Source organism: Poecilia reticulata, chromosome 21 (assembly GCF_904066995.2).
Source record: "Poecilia reticulata chromosome 21, P_reticulata-male-v2, whole genome shotgun sequence".
NCBI lineage: Eukaryota > Metazoa > Chordata > Actinopteri > Cyprinodontiformes > Poeciliidae > Poecilia > Poecilia reticulata.
The window spans coordinates 21,623,052-21,645,008 of NC_088850.1; the positions used below are offsets into that span (position 1 = coordinate 21,623,052).

The 21,957-nt window shown below is 36.7% G+C and overlaps 1 protein-coding gene across 2 annotated transcripts; it reads right to left on the reverse strand.

The window, feature by feature from the left end:
- On the reverse strand, nt 1–15,089 carry adgrf3b (adhesion G protein-coupled receptor F3b). Of its 2 annotated transcripts, none has more exons than XM_081602407.1 (18): nt 14,623–15,089; nt 12,498–12,555; nt 12,319–12,331; nt 12,103–12,240; nt 10,788–10,940; nt 10,562–10,623; nt 10,421–10,479; nt 9,544–9,674; nt 8,372–8,605; nt 7,580–7,804; nt 7,368–7,502; nt 7,077–7,279; nt 6,635–6,823; nt 4,947–6,257; nt 3,093–3,134; nt 2,910–2,939; nt 2,737–2,819; nt 1–595 (listed from the first exon to the last, which is right to left on the reverse strand). In XM_081602407.1, the coding sequence occupies exons 2-17, from the start codon at nt 12,546–12,548 to the stop codon at nt 2,742–2,744; spliced, it is 3,054 nt and encodes a 1,017-aa protein (XP_081458533.1). In that variant the 5' UTR covers nt 12,549–12,555; nt 14,623–15,089; the 3' UTR covers nt 1–595; nt 2,737–2,741. The 2 variants fall into 2 exon arrangements, with proteins under 2 accessions (XP_081458533.1, XP_008396348.2); XM_008398126.3 differs by having other exon boundaries at nt 7,368–7,505.
- Nucleotides 15,090–21,957: the final 6,868 nt, after the last annotated feature.

Genomic DNA, 21,957 nt, shown 5'->3' on the forward strand with positions numbered 1-21,957 from the left:
TTGAGTTGCTAAACATCTTTATTTCACTATAACTTCTAATACATACAGAAATATACAAGTATTGTTTACAGCTTGTAGTTCATCAAACTATGTTAACTTTTTTTTTAAATAAACCGATCACAATCAGACGTGATAAAATTGTACTTTGTTCTATATACATTGGTTTGGAACAGAATGCAAAAATTAGCATGAAGTTGCTATTTGTACTGAGAAGCATACAGTTTACAGTTAAACAGTCACTTTTCACTATTTGCATTATTTCATTAAAATTATAATAAATAAAAGCTCCACACTGACCCTAAACCTAAAGAAAATATTGGTTATTTAAATGTGTTGCTTGTCTCATTGGTCAGTAACACATATGGAATGTACTTCTACAGTATATATGCATCATTTTGTAAATATCACCAACTCACTGTTAATCATCATTCGTCTTCTACTTGACTGGTTTTTGATTATGTTCTTAGAGCAACCAGCTACACATTTGGAAGAGTCTACAGATCAAAATCTACCACATTGCAAACTTCAAGAAGTGTTCTCTCCTGGATCACAGGGGGGCGCTGCAGTCACCAGAGCTGCTTTCTGTTTCCACTGTCTGTGGCACACAAATAGCATCATTTTAGACCAGAGAATAAACTTTAGAAGTTCAAAATGTTAGTGTTGCCGACTGACTTCTTTAATTAGATGGTGATCTGTAAAGCCAAGTAGATTTTTTTGGCTACTCTTAAAGACGAAAAACACTAGCATGTGTGATTGTGTTATCACGATCAGACTGGATAGCTAGCAAAAACATAAAGTTATTAGCTCATTTATAACAAATACAAAAGAGATGGTACCAGGGTAACCTAAGGAAAAGTTGTGGACCACCGTGTCTTTAAACTTGATTAAGCGCCCAGTTGCTAGACATTCCAGCACTGTCCCTCCTCCTGCCAGTTGGTCCAACCAGACAAGCGAGTCAGCAGTGCTGTAGTTTGCATCGCTCTGGTGTTTACTGTGCCACTTTATTTTCTTAACCAAAGATCACCCCCATGAGCCACATAATACAGTCTTATAATATGGTACATGCTGAGCAGACTGACCAATGCAAATCAAGTTCTCTAGAAAAACTGGATGTGATGTTATAAAAAAATATATAAGCCTGTCGTCTAGGGTGTCTGTGTAAGGTTGCAAAATACTGAATGTCAGAGTTTTATTCAATCTAATTTTTATTAAATGTCATGGTTAATAAAATGTTTAACTAGAAGCCAAAGTTTACCTTGGCTTCTATCTCACAAACCAGTCCTGCTTTTACAATGTTTTTTATGTACACTGAAGCATAATTTGGTGGGAAGTATTAATGTTTTGAAGGCTAAATGCAAGTTTTAACTGTAACACGAAGTTTTGAAGTTACATTTCAAAATAGTGTTAGCTATAATTAATGAGCCCAATTAATGAGTACAAATTTTTAAACCGGTGTAGGTGTTGAAGGACATTTATGAAGTTAAACAGGAAAATTCAACAATTTTAGTTAAAGTAATAAAATATTATTTCTTGTCATTCTGATATTTCCACAGTCTTAGTAGCTTGACAAGTAGTTCAGCTCTTATCTGCTCTGATAGCCTGCAGTAGGCTGTATACTTTACCAACACACATGCTAACTCTCATTGCTAGTATTTTTCTCAAACAGTTTCCTTAAAAACAAAAGCTGTTTGTGGTATTCACTACAGGAAAAACTTCCAGACAGCTGACGTTATAGTTTTTACTAGTTGGAATTATTTAGGAATATTAATTTGGTTTAAATTATCAAACAGCTAAATGACAGCTTCAGGTAGTTGTTGTTTACCAAAAACAACTGTTGAATGTGTCTCTCCAGGAACGAGACAGTAGATATGATGATCCATTTAACAGATTATGTCCAGATTAAGATTTACATTTTCTCTATTGCAGAATAGAGAAAATTCTGCAATAAAAGAATCATGTCTGATAAAACTGATTTTTCAATCCAAACTATAATCGTTCAGTCTCTGGTCTCCATTAAGAATTTCCTGCAGCGTCCCATGAGTATTAATTAGTCTCAGTTTTAGGCCATAGTTGCTAGTCCAAAAACAAAATCAGAGAAGAAAAAGTGATAATATAAAGATAAAGCAACATTATAATAATTTAAATGTATTAAAATGTGACTATATGAGATAAATTGACTTCTTGCTAGTAACGTAAGTAATTTTGGTTTGATTACAAACCAAGATAGAAATGTACAGCTGATTTAACATGAGATGTAAGCATTTAAATATGTATTGGTCTTTATTACTATATTGGAAAACAACAAGACAAATAATGTGTACAACAGGTTTGAAAGTATGAAGTAATATGTAAGTATGATTGGGGTTAATATTTAGTGGGTAAACTGACCTGAAGTACCTAAACATACTGTTCTTGTAAAACCTGTTTATTAGGAATCTTAGTACATCAACAGATGTGGGGGCCATGATGTTGGAGATCACGTCATATAGTTCCACATCATAGCACTTCCCCCAAAAACTGTACAGCAGAGACTAAACATGATGGTTGTGTTACCATTTAAAGACTCACAACTTTGGAACAGGGTTAAACTGAATCACCATATGGATCAGCATATGAAACTGGCTGATTTATCAACACATTAAACACTTTTATAACTTATACCATTCTCCTAAGGCTTTCATTAGTTTTTAATCTCAAATCAAAAGTCAATAATAGACCATGTATAGAAGATCTTACCTTCATTATTTGTCTTTTGTGTAGTGTGTATTTGAACTATTAGTCAGTTTCTTGGTACTATCAGTGTCTTGTCCAGTTTTTGCCTGAGGAAAGACCCCAAAAAACAAAGTGATTTCTTCTGGGTGTTTCCATCATATCATGATTCAAAGTATTCCAGCTGATTGACTACTTACCATTATGATTCTAACCACTTCCTGCCTCACCTGGGGATAACACAGACAGAATGATGGTAAAAATCATCTTCCCATACAGGGGACATGATAAAGCTTAACATATAATCACTTCAGAGTCACTGGTTTTATTTTTTGGTCCCATTTCACCTTTATGTTTTCAAAGTGTCTAAAAGACAAACCTACCTTTTGCTCTCCCACACAACCTGTTAGCAGAATGAAAAGACCCTGAAAGAGACAAGAGCATATTTTACAAGATTTCTATTCAGTGCCACCTCCTTTAAAACTAATCTTGTATTTTTTCTTTCTTCTTTATCACTTAGCCCATAGATTCTACTGTGTACATGAAGTGCTCACTATCTTCTACCTTCAGACAATGCAAATTTTACATTATTAATGTAAAATGTTGAAAGGGGTGTTGAGTAGACTACAAATGTTTTTTTGTTGTCTTTTGTGGTTTCAGGCTTCCCTGTCATCCGACCATGAAATCTGCCTCATTCTTAATGAGTGTCAAGCTGTTAAAAATGATTTGTAATTACAAAATTAGCTGTCCCTTACATTTTGTCTATGTTGTTTAGACAGTCATCTCTAAACTGAGTTTCAGTCATCTCACCTTTTGTCGCTAAAGGTGAAATTGCAAAACAGTTTTTCAACCTTTTCACCCTTAGTGGTGTTTGTATCCTGTACAATTCAACTGAAATTTAAAAAAATCAATCAAATAGGGGGTTGACAACCTGGGTGCTTCCATGGAAACGTCTTAGTGGAAGCTTAGTTGGAAGACCTTTTAACTAAATTTCTATCATCACTTTTGGGGGCTTGTAATGACTATCTGCATTATGTATTCTTTGTAATATTAGTCTACCTTAGAAAAGTTCTCAAAACTATTAGAGAGTGAGGACATTTCTGATCCACTCTTTAGATGATATTATATTCTATTTGGAAATATCCAAATGACGGTGGGTGAGATTTTAAGAAAACTGAATAAAAGTGTTCGAGCAAAGCACAGCCCTGGCTTAAGGGTGTGCAACATTTTGCTTCATTTGAATTGTGCCTGAATAAGTTTGAAACTCATTCCGGAAAAAAGATGAAATTTTAACAGGGATATTTGCACTTTTACGAGCAGGTGCGCACGTACCTTATATTCAATGCAAAAGCTGTTTCCGAAATGCTATTTTGGACTCTTTGTTAATATAGTGGCTCACCGTTTGCTGATTTGCTTATTTACCATCAGATTACAGAAGATATGTACAGTTCTGACTTCATCAGTATGAATGTCATGTTTACTTGGCTCTTTAGCTATTCATTGAAAACATTCTTTATTTGGGATGAGTCAATGATACAACATACATCTTCAATGGCTTTTGAAAACAACTGTTAAGGTTCTAATATGGAGCTTTTCTAATCTAGACAATGTTTCCCTTGAACATATTTGACTTGTCTGTGTGGACAGCTGCAAATTTCAGCCTCCCACACCTCCATGTTGGGTTTATAGTAGGCGTGTCTTTCAGTCCCTGGTTATGTCACTGTACTGATGTTCCTGCATCTTCCTGTTAAGATCATCCTGGTCTGTTCAACTGTTGTTCTTCACTACCTCAGCCAGATTTACTGTATGCAACATGGCTGAACCCTGGAAACACATTTGTGTTCAGAACATGACCCAAACCATAGCTAACCTGGTCTTACAATGGAAAGAGGCTAACATAGAACATTTTCCAAATGGCTCCAAATGCATACTGTTTATATGTGTCAATATGGCTGTATGTATACTACTGACAAGTTTATGTTTGACTTGGCTAATTTTAGTTTTTAGGTAACTTTTATTAAGTTTGGGATAATAACGAAAACTGAAGACCATTTCACATCATCTTTCTGCCACTGCCACCCCAGTAGATCCGAACCTGTGTGTGATACATTATTTATGTGTTGCTTTCAACCGCTCTACCCCTCATTCTTTGTTGATCGCAAGGTGAACAAAGTGTGTGAATATCACGGAGTGACACGATGATGTAAAAAGGACTTGAGAGTTGCATAGTAAATTACCTGGAAAGAATTGAGGATGACGAAGGCGTAGTTGGCAACCTGAAACAAGGGGTTGTCATCGTCAAGCATGAGTAAAGCAAAGCCGATGATCCACGTTACTCCAAAGACGGGAGCTAGAAAGACGATCACTTTGAGAATGCTCTTGGCTGTGTCCTTGTCATCTGATTTGCTGCTGTCTGGTACAGAGGTCTTCACCAAGGTGACAATGACAACCACCATGGAGAAGAGATTTGACAAAATAATGGTACCCACAGGAAGAAGAAATGCGTGAATGGAGCCCTCCAATAGCCGGACATATGTTAACCAACATTTATCTCTATCATAGTAGTCCTGCTCTTTGTATTTGTAATACACATAGCTGGTTCCCACTAGTGCAATTGGTACAACATAGCCTACAATGCTGGAGAGGTACATGAAGACTCTTTTCCTGACTGGGCTGAAAACAAAGATGAGTTGGTGGACGAGCATCACACTCAGACAAAGCATCCAGCAGAACATCGTCAGGTAAAACAGGTGCTTGCAGACGGTGAAAGTGAAGCACCAGGTGTCGGAGAGCTTTTTGGGGTCAGCTGAAGCCAAGAAGCTGCAGTCTGCAAGCAGGCGGAACACAGCAATGTTCACCACGGCTGTGTGACGGAAATGCGACAGGTTCGTCTTTGTCACGGCCGACCACACCAGGGATTCGACGAAAAGGAAGATCAGCAGGGAGAAAATAGACACACCCAGTCCAATGTACGTGATTATGTCAAGTTCCGGAGAAGACACATTGGCGCTTTTGGACATGAGGACGGAGAAAGAAGTGAGGTGGTTGCATTCACAGAGTGTTTGGTTGTCGTCGGTGACGTTGGCAATACAGCCTTCGCTGGACCAGTCTGTTTTATTTGTGTCCCAGAAGACACAGAGACGTTCTGTGGCGGTTGGTTGCTCGTCAGGGAATAACATTTTAATCGTAATATTTGAATCCTTGTTATCTACGAGGGTGGCTGACAGCAATATGCTGCTGCGATTTCTGCCTGGGAAATTGTCGTTTTTCAGTTTTTCCATCAGATTCTTCACACCCATGGTTTTCATTGTTCCATTGGTCTTGTTCAAATTCACATCAATGCCAAAAACATTAATGCTGCAGTCATCACTGGAGCAGAATCTGAGCTCCAGGTTTGTACTGTTGAAACCCTCACTGGTGTTGATATTGATGTTCTTCACCAAAGTCTCCACACTGGAAAGGTAGTTTGCAGACATGCCGTGACGAACTGTGTCATTTACCCCACTCCAGTTTGAGTTGACCATATTGCTGGCTGCATCAACTAAATCCTATAAGATATTAGGAAAACACATGCACGTTATGTGGTAATCAGGTTAGTACATTATCAGTTTGAGAGTAGCATAAGAATGGTAGCTGAAATTAACTATTATATTTCTGATTGTATGACTAAGTTTGAATTAATGAAATTTTTTATCCATGTGGCTAGCAAGACAATGTATCCCACGACTGCTGATGAACTCTTTAAAGTGAGTATTGTCCAAATGACATTTAGTTGTAGATATTACCTACTTTATATCATCACTATATCATCACATCTCAAAAATAGTGTAGGTATAAAAGCATTTATGAACAGAGAAAAATACTTAAAGTAGTGTATTAGTGTTGTTTTACACTGAAACAGAATAACAACAGTAAATGATCTTACAGGAAACACATCCTCATTCAAGACAATGTTGGTTGAAGCATTGGCCATCACTCCTATAATGCCAATGGAAGCACCAATATCAGCAACGTCATCACCAGAGCCATCGGAACTTAAACTAGAGCTATTCTTGACTCCTTCAAATATGTCCATAGCCACTTCCTGTGTGGCTCCAAGTCCACTCAGAAATTTCTAGAAAAAACATCAACAGCAATGGACAAGCAAATATTAGTATATAAATCCTGCAGAAATTATAATTTTCCTTCTGCGTCCTCAGTGGTGAAAAGATAAAGGAAGGCGTTACTGCTTAATATATTCAAGCCTTGCAATTTGCTAACATGGTTGGTTGATATTTTGAAAGTCTAATGAAAAGCATATGCATTAAATCATGTTTTCTCAGTGGCTAGATAAGTGTGACATTATGTGTGGGTAAATCCAAACTCACGTTAGCTGCGTCTGTAACTTTGCTCAGCTCCTCACTGATGCATTTGGAGAAAACGTCTTGCCATATTCCATCCTTATCACATATACGTGACTTGAACCCAACCCTGCCTGGTGGACAAGTCTGATTAATCAATGTCACGTCAGCCGGAGTTTTTGGCCAACGCTCATTGTTGATACTCTCTTCTTTGCAGAATTTTGCAGTTTCTTGAGAAAAAAAAGGATTAATGTATGTCAATGTAAAGGCAAGTTAGAAGTATTGTGTCAACTGTGTCAAGTTGAATGGATTCAATACCACGAAACACAGGGATTTCCACAGCTGCAGTCTTTTCCTGGTTTTTGTTGTTTTTAAAAGTGATTTGCACACGTTGGGGCTTTTCATATCCACAATCCAGCGAACGGTTCAAATAGAAATTTGTTTGACTTTTATCTGCTACACAAAGATGTCAGGAAGTTGATTTAAGTTTAAGAATAGTAAATGTACAAAAAACTGTAGAATTTTCTTACCTTTTGTCTCTGAATAAATTTCATCTTTGTAGCTCCAAAAGTATCTGTATTCCTCTTCAGACTTTGGGATAGTTGCTGTGATATTTACAAAAGGACTGTTGCCAGAACAGTCTACAATCATAGGGATAAACTTCATGGTAATTACATCCGGCAGGAGAACTACTCTTATGGGAATGCTGGCAGTGTGTCTGATTGTTCCAGTAGTAAATCCACACTCATATGTACCTAATGGGAAAACACAGATACATTTCAAGGTCTTACCTTTTCTCTTTCAAATGACTGCTCAGACATAGCTTGAGAAATTTTGGTTTGAGTCACACTTACACATAAATTAATGCTTTTGTAATCTAACTGGTAAAGTAAAAAAAAAAAAACTGCACCATGGGGATATTTTGAGGTTATACTGAATTGGATTCAGTAAGGTTTCTAAATATTTCATCAATCTTGGCCATAGACTTTTTTGTTTCCAAATGTTTTTCTTTAACTACATTAAGAGATGCTGTTTCCCCGTTTTGTCACCTTTCAATGCCTGTATGTCTCTACAAATCAGGTGAACAGGCAGCAGAAGAGACTGAACTGAAAGAATACTGCAGGCCCAGACTGCATCATCCCGTGTGAACCACCTGTCTGGGATTCTGAAGCATTTTTTCATTATTACATTTATTTTCCCTTTAGAAACCTTGATTACATAGTAATTACATACAATACACACTGAGTTTAGTCTAGTCTCATCTTATCAAAGCTGGTTTCAGTTAAACATTAAGATAATCCAGATAAGGTTGGTATACTTGCCTGTCCATACACCTGTTACTTTTGTTACAAGAAGTTTCACACAAGATTTGTATTTTTCATCTACACAGTCCGTGGTAATTTGGGTTTGAAAGCCTTTATTGATCGAAAACCGCTCAAATGGTCTACTTAGGTTCCACCCAGCGCTGCCTGTGGCTTCCTCCATTGAGCAGGTAAGATCAATGTCGGTCTCATACGCCGCTGTATCGTTGGGTTTGACAGAGATCTTTACCATTTCTATATCATAGCAGAAGACAGAAAGATCAGTCAGATTAGAAGTCCAGGAGTAATTCCATTCTTTGGTTTACAACCCCCAAAAAGTGCCTGTGCTATGCATGGAAGGGCAGCGTTTTGTCTGAGTAATCAAAAAACAACGTTATGCTAAAAGTACCACTGCAAATGAACATCATAGAAAGCTTTAAGAAAATAATAACAAACATATAGTTACTCAGTTGAGATGTGAGGAACTGATCCGGTGCACTTTCAAAATAACTACACATAATAGAAATCATTTTCACAATTTGGCCTAGTCCACACATAGCCAGATATCTGGGAAAACATTTTCACTCGCTTTGGCCTTTCATCCACACAGAAACTCAGTTTGTTTGACAAAACTAAAAACTGTTATTTATAAAAACTCCAACAAAAATGGCGAATTGAAAAAACTCTATTTATGTTTGTGTGTGTACATATGAAAATGGAGATTTGCAGTCAAAGTCCACATACTTTGACAAGTCCAAATATGTGGATTTGTCGAAGCAAGTCTACATATTTGCTTTGACATGATTCCCAATTGACACTATCTTGTGTTTAGTTAACTTTATATTTTATACTCTATTTAAAAAAGTTTTTTAACCTTCAAATCTTCGTACACAAACAAACATCCTGGTGCCATGGTTAATTCCTAAAAGAAAGTTGTGGTTGTTTTGAAGCAATCTGATTGGCTGACCCAGGTTTTAGCTTTGTGCTACACTGTCCCCTATGGGTGTGGCATGTTCAAAATAATGCTAAGAGCTGGATTTATGCAGGTTCACGTGGATGAAAACATTTTCCTGTAACCGATGCGGGAAAATTATTATTATTTTTTTTATGAAGACCTGTCTACGTGTGTACAAGGCCTGAAAGTGACATCACACAGATCATAAAATACAAAAATAAAACTGAGAGTTACTGACTTTTAGTGTCGACGTAAATTGGAGCCGATGATAGGTTGACAGTCAGACCATTCAGAATCTGTTGAAGCTTAGGAATGTCTAATCTGACATAGACATCCATCTGAAAGTCAGCAAAGGCCGTCTCTAACAATCTGCAGAGGATTTGGAAAACACAATGGATAAAATAAACATATCTGTCAATGGAAACAGTTTGTTTTTTGGCAGAGAACCGACAATTTCTGGCAAATAAAATAATTATAGTCAGTAAATAATTATACTGACTATGTGCTTACAAAGCACATAGTCAGTATATTTCCTTCCTTCCTTCCTTCCTTCCTTCCTTCCTTCCTTCCTTCCTTCCTTCCTTCCTTCCTTCCTTCCTTCCTTCCTTCCTTCCTTCCTTCCTTCCTTCCTTCCTTCCTTCCTTCCTTCCTTCCTTCCTTCCTTCCTTCCTTCCTTCCTTCCTTCCTTCCTTCCTTCTGCTCGCTGTCCTTTTTGTCTTTTCTTATTCATATCTGTATTCCCTTCCTTAAACCATTCCTTTCCCTCCCTGCCATTATTCCTTCTTTCTGTTTTTCTTCCCATCCTTGGTTCCTTTCTCTTTGGTCTGTCTGTGTTTTTTGTTGTTGTTGCAAAATTCTATATTTAAACGTAAGCACGGTGAAATTATCTGCAATTAGTTAAGCTTCTGAATTTTGGAGTTAATCATAGATGTGGAAAGACAGTTCTGCAAATCTGAGTCTGAAAGTGTGTCTACTACACACTTTCACTTTTCCACATGAAAGTGTGTAGTAGATTCTGTGTACAGTCACTCTTGAAAAAAAAATCTCCTAATATCGGTTGTGTTGTATTTGTCAGCAAAACGAAAACATCTAGGTGATATTTGCAGAGTCCAAACCTCGGCCCAGTGATATTCACGGCTCCCACTCCATTCAACATCCTCAGCCCAGTTTCAAGCTTAAACAGAGAGAGAAGAGAGTAGTTTTAACACTTAGCTGAATGTAGAATAAACCTCTTCTGAGACAAGAGCAACACATACCATCGTGGTTTGTGCTGAAGCCCAGGACCCTGAAGTCAGCTGTACAGATCCATTGATGATAACTTCCAACAAATTACAAAAATGAAGATGAATTTTGTAATGAGAAAAAAACGTTTTGATGCAAAATCAAAGCATATGCAAAACGTAGCATGATTCAAATCTTTTAGACCTCCTTGCAGCTGGCCAATTTTCAAAAACTGTCAGGAGGACTTTAATGGGCCCTTACCGTTGAGTTTCTCAACACAGATGGATGTAGCCTGGGACACATTTTTCAGACATGTGGCTTCAGTACAGCAGCCATAATTGTAGCAGACCTCGTTACTCCAAGCGTAGCCTGTAGAGCAGTTGCAGCTGTATTCTTCTCCAACAACCAGGCATTCTAGAGAGTGACACGGAATATAGATTTCTGTCACCAAAGGTACGAGAACATTAACTTAGAGCACATCATAAAATCATTTGAGAAATATTTTTAGTGATTTGATGAAGTCCTGCATTGTTCACATGTTTACAAAAGTACAATTCAATTAAAAAAAACAAAAACAACAACTTGAGATAGTACTCCCAGTCCAAAACAAATACTGGTAAAATTGAAATATTCAAAGACTCAAAAAGCAAAGAATAAAGTGAAAAGAAAAAGCCAAAACACAGTTTCTTTAAATCAGGGGTGTCAGACTCATTTTCATTTTGGGCCAAATCAAAATCACAAAGGCTCTGAAAGGGCCGGTTGTGCCGAATGTATTGATAAAACCTGCTCACAAACTGCTAAAAAAAACAATGAATTCTTACAATTAAATAACATTATTGAATGTCTTTTCAGTCCCTCCAGGATTTTGTGATTCTTTTTTGTCATTTTTTGCAATAAAAATCAAAGTGTTTATGATACTAATTTAGAAATATTTGCGATTGTTTATGGCAGTAAATGCAACTTTTTATTACTCGCTGTGTAGATCATGTACTATATCATCTGGCATCAACTAAGGCTGAGGCAGCTGGTTAGTACAGGTAAGAAAGATTTTTACTATTTTTGAGAAAAATCTGCAATAAACTCCAAATTATTAGCACTAAACAGGGTGTGGATTTGTTGATTTTGTGTGAATTTCCACAATAATTCTCAAGAACCAGGAGGGACTGATTGATATAATTTGTCGGCAAACAGATAAAAACTGCATTAATTTGATTGATAGGATAATATTTAAGTACACTTAGTGTTTAGTCTAGAATCTAGAGGGCCACATAAAAAGCTATGGCGGGCTGGATTTGGCCCATGTGCCTTGAGTTTGACACATGTGCTTAAATCAAAATGAAAACCCTCCTGTTTGGAATTCCCTTAATGCTTCCTACGCTGTCATGGACTGGCTACAGTTGCAGCTAATGTGATGATGCTGTATGCAAAAGCAGACAAATGACATAGAGACGGATCTGAAAACCAGTCGATGCAAACCATCATGTAGCAAACTACTGTTCTCTTTAGTCGGTGACAATGTCAACTGACCGACTTTGACTCGACATTGTGGTAAATGAGCATGGTTGAGAAAAACTACCTGCCACCAGTTCACTGCTGTTGATCTTCACGACAGTCCCATTCACAGTGAGGTCCACGGATGAGCTCCAACTCGCCAGGATGCTTTGTGAGGTCAGTGTGACGTTGCTCTCCACCATGATCTCCGCAACATAGATTTCTTTACAGCAGAGGAGAAATGTGAGTTGACAAGCACAAAAAATTGCCGTCTCTACGATCTTTCAGGTAACTTTCTCACCTCCTGCAACAACCTGCAATGGCAAGGAGGAGAAAAGTTTAGTTTATGTCAAATGTATTTTTGTACTGTTCTCTTGCTGAATCATCACTTTTTAGTTTTTTTTAAATAAGAAAATGAAGTGTAATAAAGGCAACACAGTCACAACAAGGATATCCCATTAAGGAAGGAAGGATTTCTACCTGATACATGCACAGAGCTCCAACCACCAAAAGAAACTGTTTGGTCCACATTGTTCCTCTGATGGGGTAAAAAAACATGAGTGAAAAAACTGCAGAAATTGGGATGATTTCAAATGGATATGCTTCCTGTTCTGTCAAACCCTGTCGTTTGTCCAAATAGTAAAACGTAGGCAAAATTATATAGAGTGCTTGATGTTCACTTAAATATTATGACAAAATGTACCAGAAATGTTGCAATATTGAGTGTTTAGAACATTCCCATCACTTTCAGTTTCTATGGTAATGGCAGCTGTCTGTGGGGGTTTTGCAAATTCAGACAGGGACTTGAGTGGAAGTCATGTGCGGTACTTTTCCTCCACACCAGCCACCCAGGGAACCGGTAAAACCGGATCTTATTAAACCCCCTAGCAAGTAGCAGAACGCCCACTTCCTGTTTTTCCATTGTGTTTTCAAGGGTTTCAAGGGTTTGAAAGAATTCTAAGACGTAGATTTTTTTAAAAACAAAAACATTTCTACTATCGTAAAAACAATATAAAGTTTTTTTGTTTGTTTAGTTTAGTTTAGTTTTTTTCAACAAAGTTACACCATCTGGGTCCTTTTGACATTGTGTTGTACCATAGATTACTATTCAAAATTGGATTTAACTGAAAACTACTACTTAACCATGCACTACACATACCTAGAGGACCACACTGGACTCCGTTTTGCACATTATGTTTTGTTTCTACAAACTTAATCTTAACACCTCTATTTGATTTGTTTAAATCTAAATGGAAAAATAAATAAAATAAAAATAAATGAATTATAAATAAAAAACCTTTTCTGCAGCTTCTTGTATTTGTTTTCCTGGTGTCAAAAACTAAAACATACAGTTTTACATTTGTCCACTTGTGGAGGAAATATTCTATGTAAATCCAATAATTTTTATAAATTTTATATATGACATCAAGTTGTTTATTTTATACTAATAGCCTGGTGACCGGTCCAAGATGTATGACTCCAGCCTTCATAACAACTCAGCAAGGACAGGCAGTTAGCGACAAGAGATGGATTTATTTTAGATTTTACATATCAGTGTTCATTTCCGTGAAACCTGTGGGACACCATTAAAATATCATACAGTGCCTAAATGGGATAAGAGAAAAAAAAAATCATATTCATAAAAAATAATAATGACAAAATATGTGAATGCATGACAATTTCTATGGGGATTTTGAAAAACTGTGATCTGGTCATTTCATTAGTCCTTCATTTGATGTTTTTATTCAAGTGAACAATTTGTCTGCTTCTTTTAAAACAACTGATTTGATCCAATCAAAGTTAATTATTGGTTTGAGGGTTTGAGAAGACATTCTGGTAAAACCTAAAAGGATTTTTTTAACAGCACCATCCACCAATTTTCTTTCAGCTCTTGTTAAATTTCTCAACAGTGGCTGGCTATGTATAACTTATTTCTCCATTTTTATTTTTTTCCCCACAATTTATCAGCAGCCATCAGTTTTTTTTTTCTATTGAAAGTTGTGTGGCGAGTATTTTCCTAAGCAAACATGTTTGCATTACTTTGCATCTGAGCAATGGATACCAGTAAACTGGTGTTTTGTTTTTTTTGGATTTTTCCTCTTCTGAAACAGGAAACTGCAAAACTCTGCCCGCAGAAGCAGCTGTAAAAAACCAGCACAGTAAAACGTCTGTAAACGCAGCACGTCCTTTAACCCACAACATTTTCCTGTCTGGTTGATGTCTTCCTGCGGTTCATTGTTTCTGAAATTTGTCCTATGGCATAAGTTGGAGTGTTTTTTTTTTTGTGTGACATCAAAACAAGTACAGTAAATTATTTCTTCTATAAAATAATAAAACATATTCATATAAATCTATGCTCTCAGAACATGATATGATATCTTGAAGCAGCTTTATCCCAGTTATTTGAAAAAAAAAAAAAAAGGACATTAGCTGCTACAGGTCAAAGTTCATTACACCAAATGAAATGTTCATTAAACAACTTGAACAAGTGATCAAGCATGAAAATGATTTGCTATGGATAAGAAATTGAATGTTCACTCAGATTTCTTAAAAAAAATTGAGAAATGCCACGAAGTCATTCAAATCAATCTAAAGCAACTCTTACCTTTGTTTGCTCCAAATGTCTCACAGAAAACCAAAGTATGAAATGTTCTGACTTTAGCTAACCAAGTAAGGATGTAGTCCCATATCTACCAGCAGCTGATCAGCAATCAGAATCCCAGTAAGTGTGCACATTCGTCTCTAACGCTGGCTTATGCTGAGCAGGGTGGTGCTTTTTTTGGGTGGAGGGTTGGATGCTCTTTTGACGCAGCTTTCTGTTTGCAGCTCATTTGCATCCATGGTTCGTCTCCAAGCCAGCCGGGCTGCTCAGGGCAGGACCCAGCCCTGAGCAGCAGGGTCCTGCTGCTCCAGGTTTTCCATGGACATTTGTCTACCAAATCAAGCCGTCTCCTTCAGGAGCGGTCACTCGTCTTGGGGTTATTCTGAGGTTTGTTCCTTAAGATGACCTCATGGTACTTTGTTATCAAAAGAAGAGAGAGAAAAAAACATACAGGCATATTTTCATACATTTTAACATGTCCTGAAAAGGTTACCCATTTTCTCAAAACACAAATTTGAATGTTGTTTTTTAATTTTAATTTTTTAATTAAGGTTGTATATGACTCAGCATTGTGCAATTGTGAAGTTGGGGAAAAATTTGGGAATTATTTTTGCAACGTGAACAAAAACTGAACATAAGCTGTTCAGTTTATGTTCAGCAAATCTTTGTCTGTATTCTGCTAACATTTAAAAAACAGGATTTTGTAATAGCTCTGTTTTCATTAAATAAGAAATTAAATTGAAATCACACACAAAAGAGTTTGTTCACATAATAAGTCATTGAAAATCGTGGCAATAAATGACAAATATTCTTAATTCAGACATGGTGCTCATCATCTGTCAGCCAATCAGAAATTGCTTGTTTTTCCATTAAGCAGTTGTTGTTTTTGTAATTTCAATTTGTGCAATTTTATGGTTAATGAAACACAGCCTGTCATTCTAAGCAATACTGTGTAAAAAAGGTCCCATGTGTCTGTAACAAGGAAGCAGCTGAATATGGACCAGATCATGATGGAAACCATCTGTGATGATTCATGTCTGAACTTTGACTGTTCCATTCTAGCACATTAGCATGCTTTGATTAACCCTCCTGTAATGTTGTGGGTCAAATTGACTCTGAACAGAATAGATGTCTTTATAAATGCATTTATAAATGCCACTACTTAAAAAGAAAAACTTTAAACATCAGATATCAATGTTTAAAATAAATTTCATGTTTAAGTATTGTTTTTTTTTCTGTGTAGATTTTTCCAGTGGACAATAATGAAATCAAAATGTGTTTTTAATTGTAAAAAAAAATAAATTATACTCATTGGTCTGTTATCTGTAGGATATGAAGAACATCACTGCACTCATAAATGGAGTAGATAATTGGAGACGAACTTGTTTTTGGGAACATGTTGGGATTCTGACACCACTGGATGGTTAAACACTCCAATATCAGTGTTCAATTTTCTACACTCTAAACGTTTTGCAGATAGGCCACAAAATTACATTTTGGTATTTTTAGGATGTAACACCTTCTTTTATCAATATTTTATACAAGATGGGCCATACATTTCCATACATAGGAGAATGTAAAATGTATATTTCTTTTATATTTCAGATACCCAAGAAGATGCGTTTGACAAAAGAGCAAATAACTGAAATTACACTGATGGATCATGAAGCAGTCGCATGGTTGCATGACACTGTGGCAAAACTTATTTGCAAGTTTCAGAAAACTGTAAATGCTGCAGCTCAACCACAAAGTGGTCCAAGACGTGCAACGATTACACAGAGTCCCACAAAAATGAAAACGGTTGTAAAATATAAAATGTTTATTATTTCTGTGTATGGAAGCTTATGGCTCACCCTGCATAACAATATTTCACCCAATTCTCAAGAAACAGGACAGCAAAATAATCACTAATCATAATTATAGTGAAATCATAGTGAAATCATCAGGGCAGTAGGCTCAGGACAGCGTTTCAATGAATCCCATTTCCAATAGAAAGAAACATTATAAGAGCAGAGACACACACAGGGAATCTTGTGCAAATGATGTTTTTGCATTTCCTCATGATTTACCTCCTCATTTCAATGTTCTGACTTAAGGCACGCCACTGGGCCCAAAGAACAACACCGACCCGACACACTGCGGCTTTACATCTTGTGCTCATAATCAAGTCTAGTTGGAGGCAGAGTCGGCATTCAACTTTGACAAAGTTGCTGTCGTTGACAAATTATTTCTCAGCTTCTGGTTTTTATAATTCTCTGCTCAACTTCAGGTTGGCAAACAAGCAGCACCTGTTGGGGATTTGCATGGTGGCACAGACGACGCCATATTCTTTGAGCTCTCTTATAAGCAGGCACGCCTTCGCTTGAAGAAGGCCGATAAATTCATCAGTAATTAGATAAAAGAAGCATGATGTGTTGACCTGCAGAGTAACCGCTGGCGGCAACAGGCTCAAGTGAAATAAAGCAAACACAAATGAATTGTTCAACGTTACCATTTCTTATTCAGTGGAGTTTGTGTTAAGGGCAGCGTAACACAAACCACTCCACTCCTGACCACTCACTACTACCATTTACTTAAAAGGCCCAGTTTGACATACTGAAAATGAATTAGCTTAAAGGTAACAAAGCAATCCAGAAAAAACTTTTTTGATAAAATGTTTTGATGGGTTTAAGCTGGAGATGCCGAAGACACAACATCTAAAAAAACAAAAACAAAAAAACCCATTTTGCTGCAAAAAACCATTTGCATGATATTTGCTGCTCATGGTTACAGAAAATACTTTTTCCTGTCATGCCTGCTAACCAAACGATTGTCGGAAATTGAGTGATTACAGGGAAATCATTTTGTATGACGGCGTTGACCACAGTCAACACAAACACCCCAAAAAACCAGGGTTCCTCTCACTGATGATTCGAAATGATACATTTAAATCCATGTTTAGAAATAGAAAGTTGAAGTTTGGGTAGATTTGACATTACCTCTAAGAAAGAAAGAAATAAGTACAGACCAAAAGGAAGAAAGGGTGAAAGAAAGTCAGCAACATGAGGAGCCATGGTAACAGGTTTGAGGTTATGATTTTAAAACATCATTCTAAAAAGTCCTGAAAGAACTCTGCAAGGACGAAACAAAACACAATCTGATATTTTACAAGCAAAGCGTGACATGATCTACTATGTACTATGTAAATGTAAGCTTTATTTTTTAAGTTCCCAAATATGAATTCTGTAAAAAATGTGTGATTTCTTTTTTTTTATTCAACCTAAAACTTCAATATTACATCACTCATAACCAAAGTGTCAGGCAACATGTCACAACATTGACATAGCAGTAAAGGAAGTGAAAACACATGCAAAACAGGTAGTGAGTAAGTCTAAAAATTGAACAAGGTATGGAGCAGAGTTACAGAATATGTTCATCGGGTTTGACGGCGCAAATATAGATTTGCCTCTTGTCAGCCAGAGCTACAAACCAGAAACTGGCCATCTTCAATGAGCTCTTTGAGATATCAGCTGGAGATATAAATGGAACTATGAATTAAATGTATTACTATATTTATTAATATTATCATTAATATTAGAACTGGTCAGAAATTGCTGTGCACAAGTACTTTGATGGAAAGTTGTTTTTTTATATGAAACGTCAACAACAAGGTATAAAGAAATGATGAATTATTAGTTTTTAAATCATAAGAAACAAAAGCAGCAGGAAATCTTGAGACTCTTATGCGTCTGCAGGACAATTTGACTGGGTTGGTCAATTTGTCTCTGTGACGCAACGTCTTGAACAAATAAGCCTGTGAACAAATATGTCTGTGCTACAGAGCCTCATTTGGTTAGCAAACTAAACGAAGAAAGGGCCATTTTGCATCGACTTTGGTGGAGTACGTGGCGAAAGAAAATTTCTCCAAATATTTTTAACATCTAGAGAGGATTTTATGCACTGGAACATCAAGTAACGCTCAAAAGGACACACATCCCTAAAAGACTGTTGGTAATTATGGCTTAAGAACATCATAAACCATTTAAAAAAAATCCATATTTATTGTAAGAGACGTCCTTATCACCCAAGGTAGAAAAACACAAATATTTCAAAAATGGAGGAAAAGAAAAATGTAAAGTTTTGTTCATAACCTCGAGTATGATGACCTGTCAATATGTCTAAAGTACACAGTCTGCTTGGTGATGTCACAAACATTAATATGTGAGTCTATCAATCAGGTCACATTTCAGACTTGTGAAGTTAAGTATTCCAAAGAGAGATATGATGCAGTAAAGAGCTGTAGTCCACAGAGAACAGAGAGTTCCTCCGCTGCTCCAAGTGGCTCTAAGTCAGAGGACTCCAAAGACATTCATCGAGGGCCGGTGTCCTGCACGTTTCTATTCTCTTCCTGGTTTCAAACCCTCAGCAGAACATTGGCATGTTGAGGAGATACAAGTGGTCCATTTTTCTAGGGTTTGGCCTTAAACTTGTCTGAGGTTTGCTCACATCTGGCCCAGCGTATTTCCACCCCAGGTGGGAGTTTTGGGAGGCTTGCTTTTAGCTCAGCATGGTTAAAATCCTCTCCTATGCAGTGATCTGCTGCTGGGTGCTTGTCCTGTTGTTTCCTGATGATTCGATATAACTCCAAAGATGGGTGCTATATGTGCACCGCAGTAACAGCACTAAAGTTAGCTCTGTTGGGAGGTATATGGGCCTGCATTTATTTGTTACAAGTTCTAGGTCAGTGAAGCAATTCCGGGTAATATTTTTCAGTTTATGTACACTGCATGTTTACACAGGTAAATATCTCCCCCAGGTTTTAACCACAAGAAAGCTTGTTTATCACCAGTGTGGTCAGTGACAGGGTGATAAAGCAGATTGTTTTACCCGCACACTGCATGAGCTATAAAATATATATGTTTTTGGACCTGTGGACATACTGCAAATCAAGTCCCAGTTGAGGAAAATAAAGTTAATAATAAAAAACCTTTAGCCTAGCTGCAGCTGATGGGCCTAACAAAAGTCCAAAAGTTACAAACTGTCAGACTATCTGAAAAAGTGGGTCTGCTCTGCTTTTTAGCTAGTTACAATAAAGTTTGGAGTCTATTGCGAATGACTAAAGGCGTGCTATCACAAGCTGCTCTCCAGTCACTGAGCAGCTGTTGTTCCTGTTTGTATTTACATTGCTGGTAAAACAGAAATTTAAGGAAAGGACTTACTGTACTGAGGTGATGAGAGTGACCCATTCTTTTATTCATGCTTGTAGAATCTGTCTGCTTGCATAACTGAGGAAATTTTTACACCATTAGCTGCTAAGGTGGTTGAAACACCTAACTCCAATGATTAGGAGAGGTAGCCCTGTACTTTGAACAATAATAGTTGAGTTTCCATTGATCAGGTAACTTCACAGATTGAAATTACAAAAATAAATTTGTTCAATGGTAACAGACTAATTTCGAGAAAACTCTTGTTCTTTAATACATTTTTTTTCTCGCTAGAATAAGGTTTTTATTCTTTTTGTCCGTTTCAAAATTGTTGTATTTTGCAAAACTACAAAGGAAACGCTATCTTCGTATCACATGAGTCACATGATTAACAACCCGATGTTGCCTCTGACACAAAGGCGAAGAAGACGACAGGAAGTAGTTAGACGACGATGCCGCGGTGCGCTTTTTTATGACTCATCGCGTGAACAAACTTATTCACGTGTGATTTTGATTGCGTCTCTAATTTAATGGAAACACGACACGTGCAAAATTGTTTTTTTCAATGTTAGCTGAATATTGACAAAGTTTTGAATACATTTATAATAGAATGTTTGATGTGTTTGTTAAAAATAATAAAAAATAAAGTAAAATGTTGCTATTTTACAATAAGCAATGAATCAAATTAAGTCTTAAAACATAAGCTAAATTCATAACAGTGGTGAAACTAAGCTTAGTGTTAAAGATGGGAAAAAAAATCCCGATGCAAGCAATTTAAAAAGCTATGTAAAAAACAGACATGATTTAAAAATTCACTTATAATAAACGAAACATCTTCAAATCAACAGATATTAAATGAAATTAATCAAATGTTTGTTTTTCTGCTTACCCTACTGTCAGCCTGACACATTAAGAGACTTCATCGCTGTAAACCAGCCGATGGAATCTTTGACTGATTTCTCAAATGTTTTTTTTCTATCAGTGGAAGAAGACAAAATATAACTGACAAGTTCCTGCGGCTTATTGTAAGCAGGAAAAGAAATAAAATCACTACACAGCTTTCCATCAATACAAGTGTAATAGTGAGTGCACACTGCCATCTGCTGGCCACAATAGATAACTGCCATATTAAAATAAATGTCTCAAAATAAATATATGTCTCTCATTCATTTATTGGCCACTAAAAACAACAATAAATTATTCGTCCACTGAATGCTTGTGGTGATTTTGTCAATTACTGTTCATTTATTATAATCACTGACTTTCTTCTAAGACACATCTCCAAACTGGCTTGCACATAACGATTCAGGATGTAATATTTTGTTCTAAGTTGAAGATTAACCTCGCCCATGGATAATGTCATTTCCAGAAACAGAACTACCTCCGTCTGTAAAGTGGACATTGATTTTTCTCTGTTGACTGTGTTTAGAGAGTTAACGTCAGCTTTAATGTTAGTAGTTTCACTTTGAAGAAGATGATAGCTGGAAACACAGACACAGGAAACTCATTATAATGGAAACTCATTATAATGGAAGAAATATCTCCTTCAACTACTTTGTCTGGGAAAGAGACAAGATTAAGCAGAAACAGAAGGACGAACTGACCTTGAGATTATTGGCAGCTGACAGGAATAACTATCAGAAGCTGCAGACTGGTAGATTCCATAGCTATATAGCTAAATGTCCCAATATAATGACCTCGTTAGTATTTAAAACAAAGTCTTACAAGTGTTCAGACAAATTATCTAGTAATCCAGAGTAGTTACCTGGATAATGACACATTGAATTGACCAAAGTTTAATCAATGAGTCTGACTGAAAGATAGCTGCTTCTCCTTCATGGACCAAATTTTGGAGAATATGGCATTTTAGACAATAATGAGTTGACTCATCGATCTTAATATAATCCTCCTGCTGTTTGCCAGATGGATTCCTAAGGGACAGAATAAACCAATGGAATTATTGGTTCCTAGCATAGTGCAGCCTGTTCTTGCAATTATAAATAGCAGTCTGTCCTCAGGTGTGGTGCCCTCTAGTTTTAAACATGCAGTAGTGCAGCCACTGCTTAAAAAACCTGGCCTTGATCCTACTGCTCTGGCAAATTATTGGCCTATTTCTAAGCTGCCTTTTCTTTCTACGGTTTTAGAAAAAATTGTG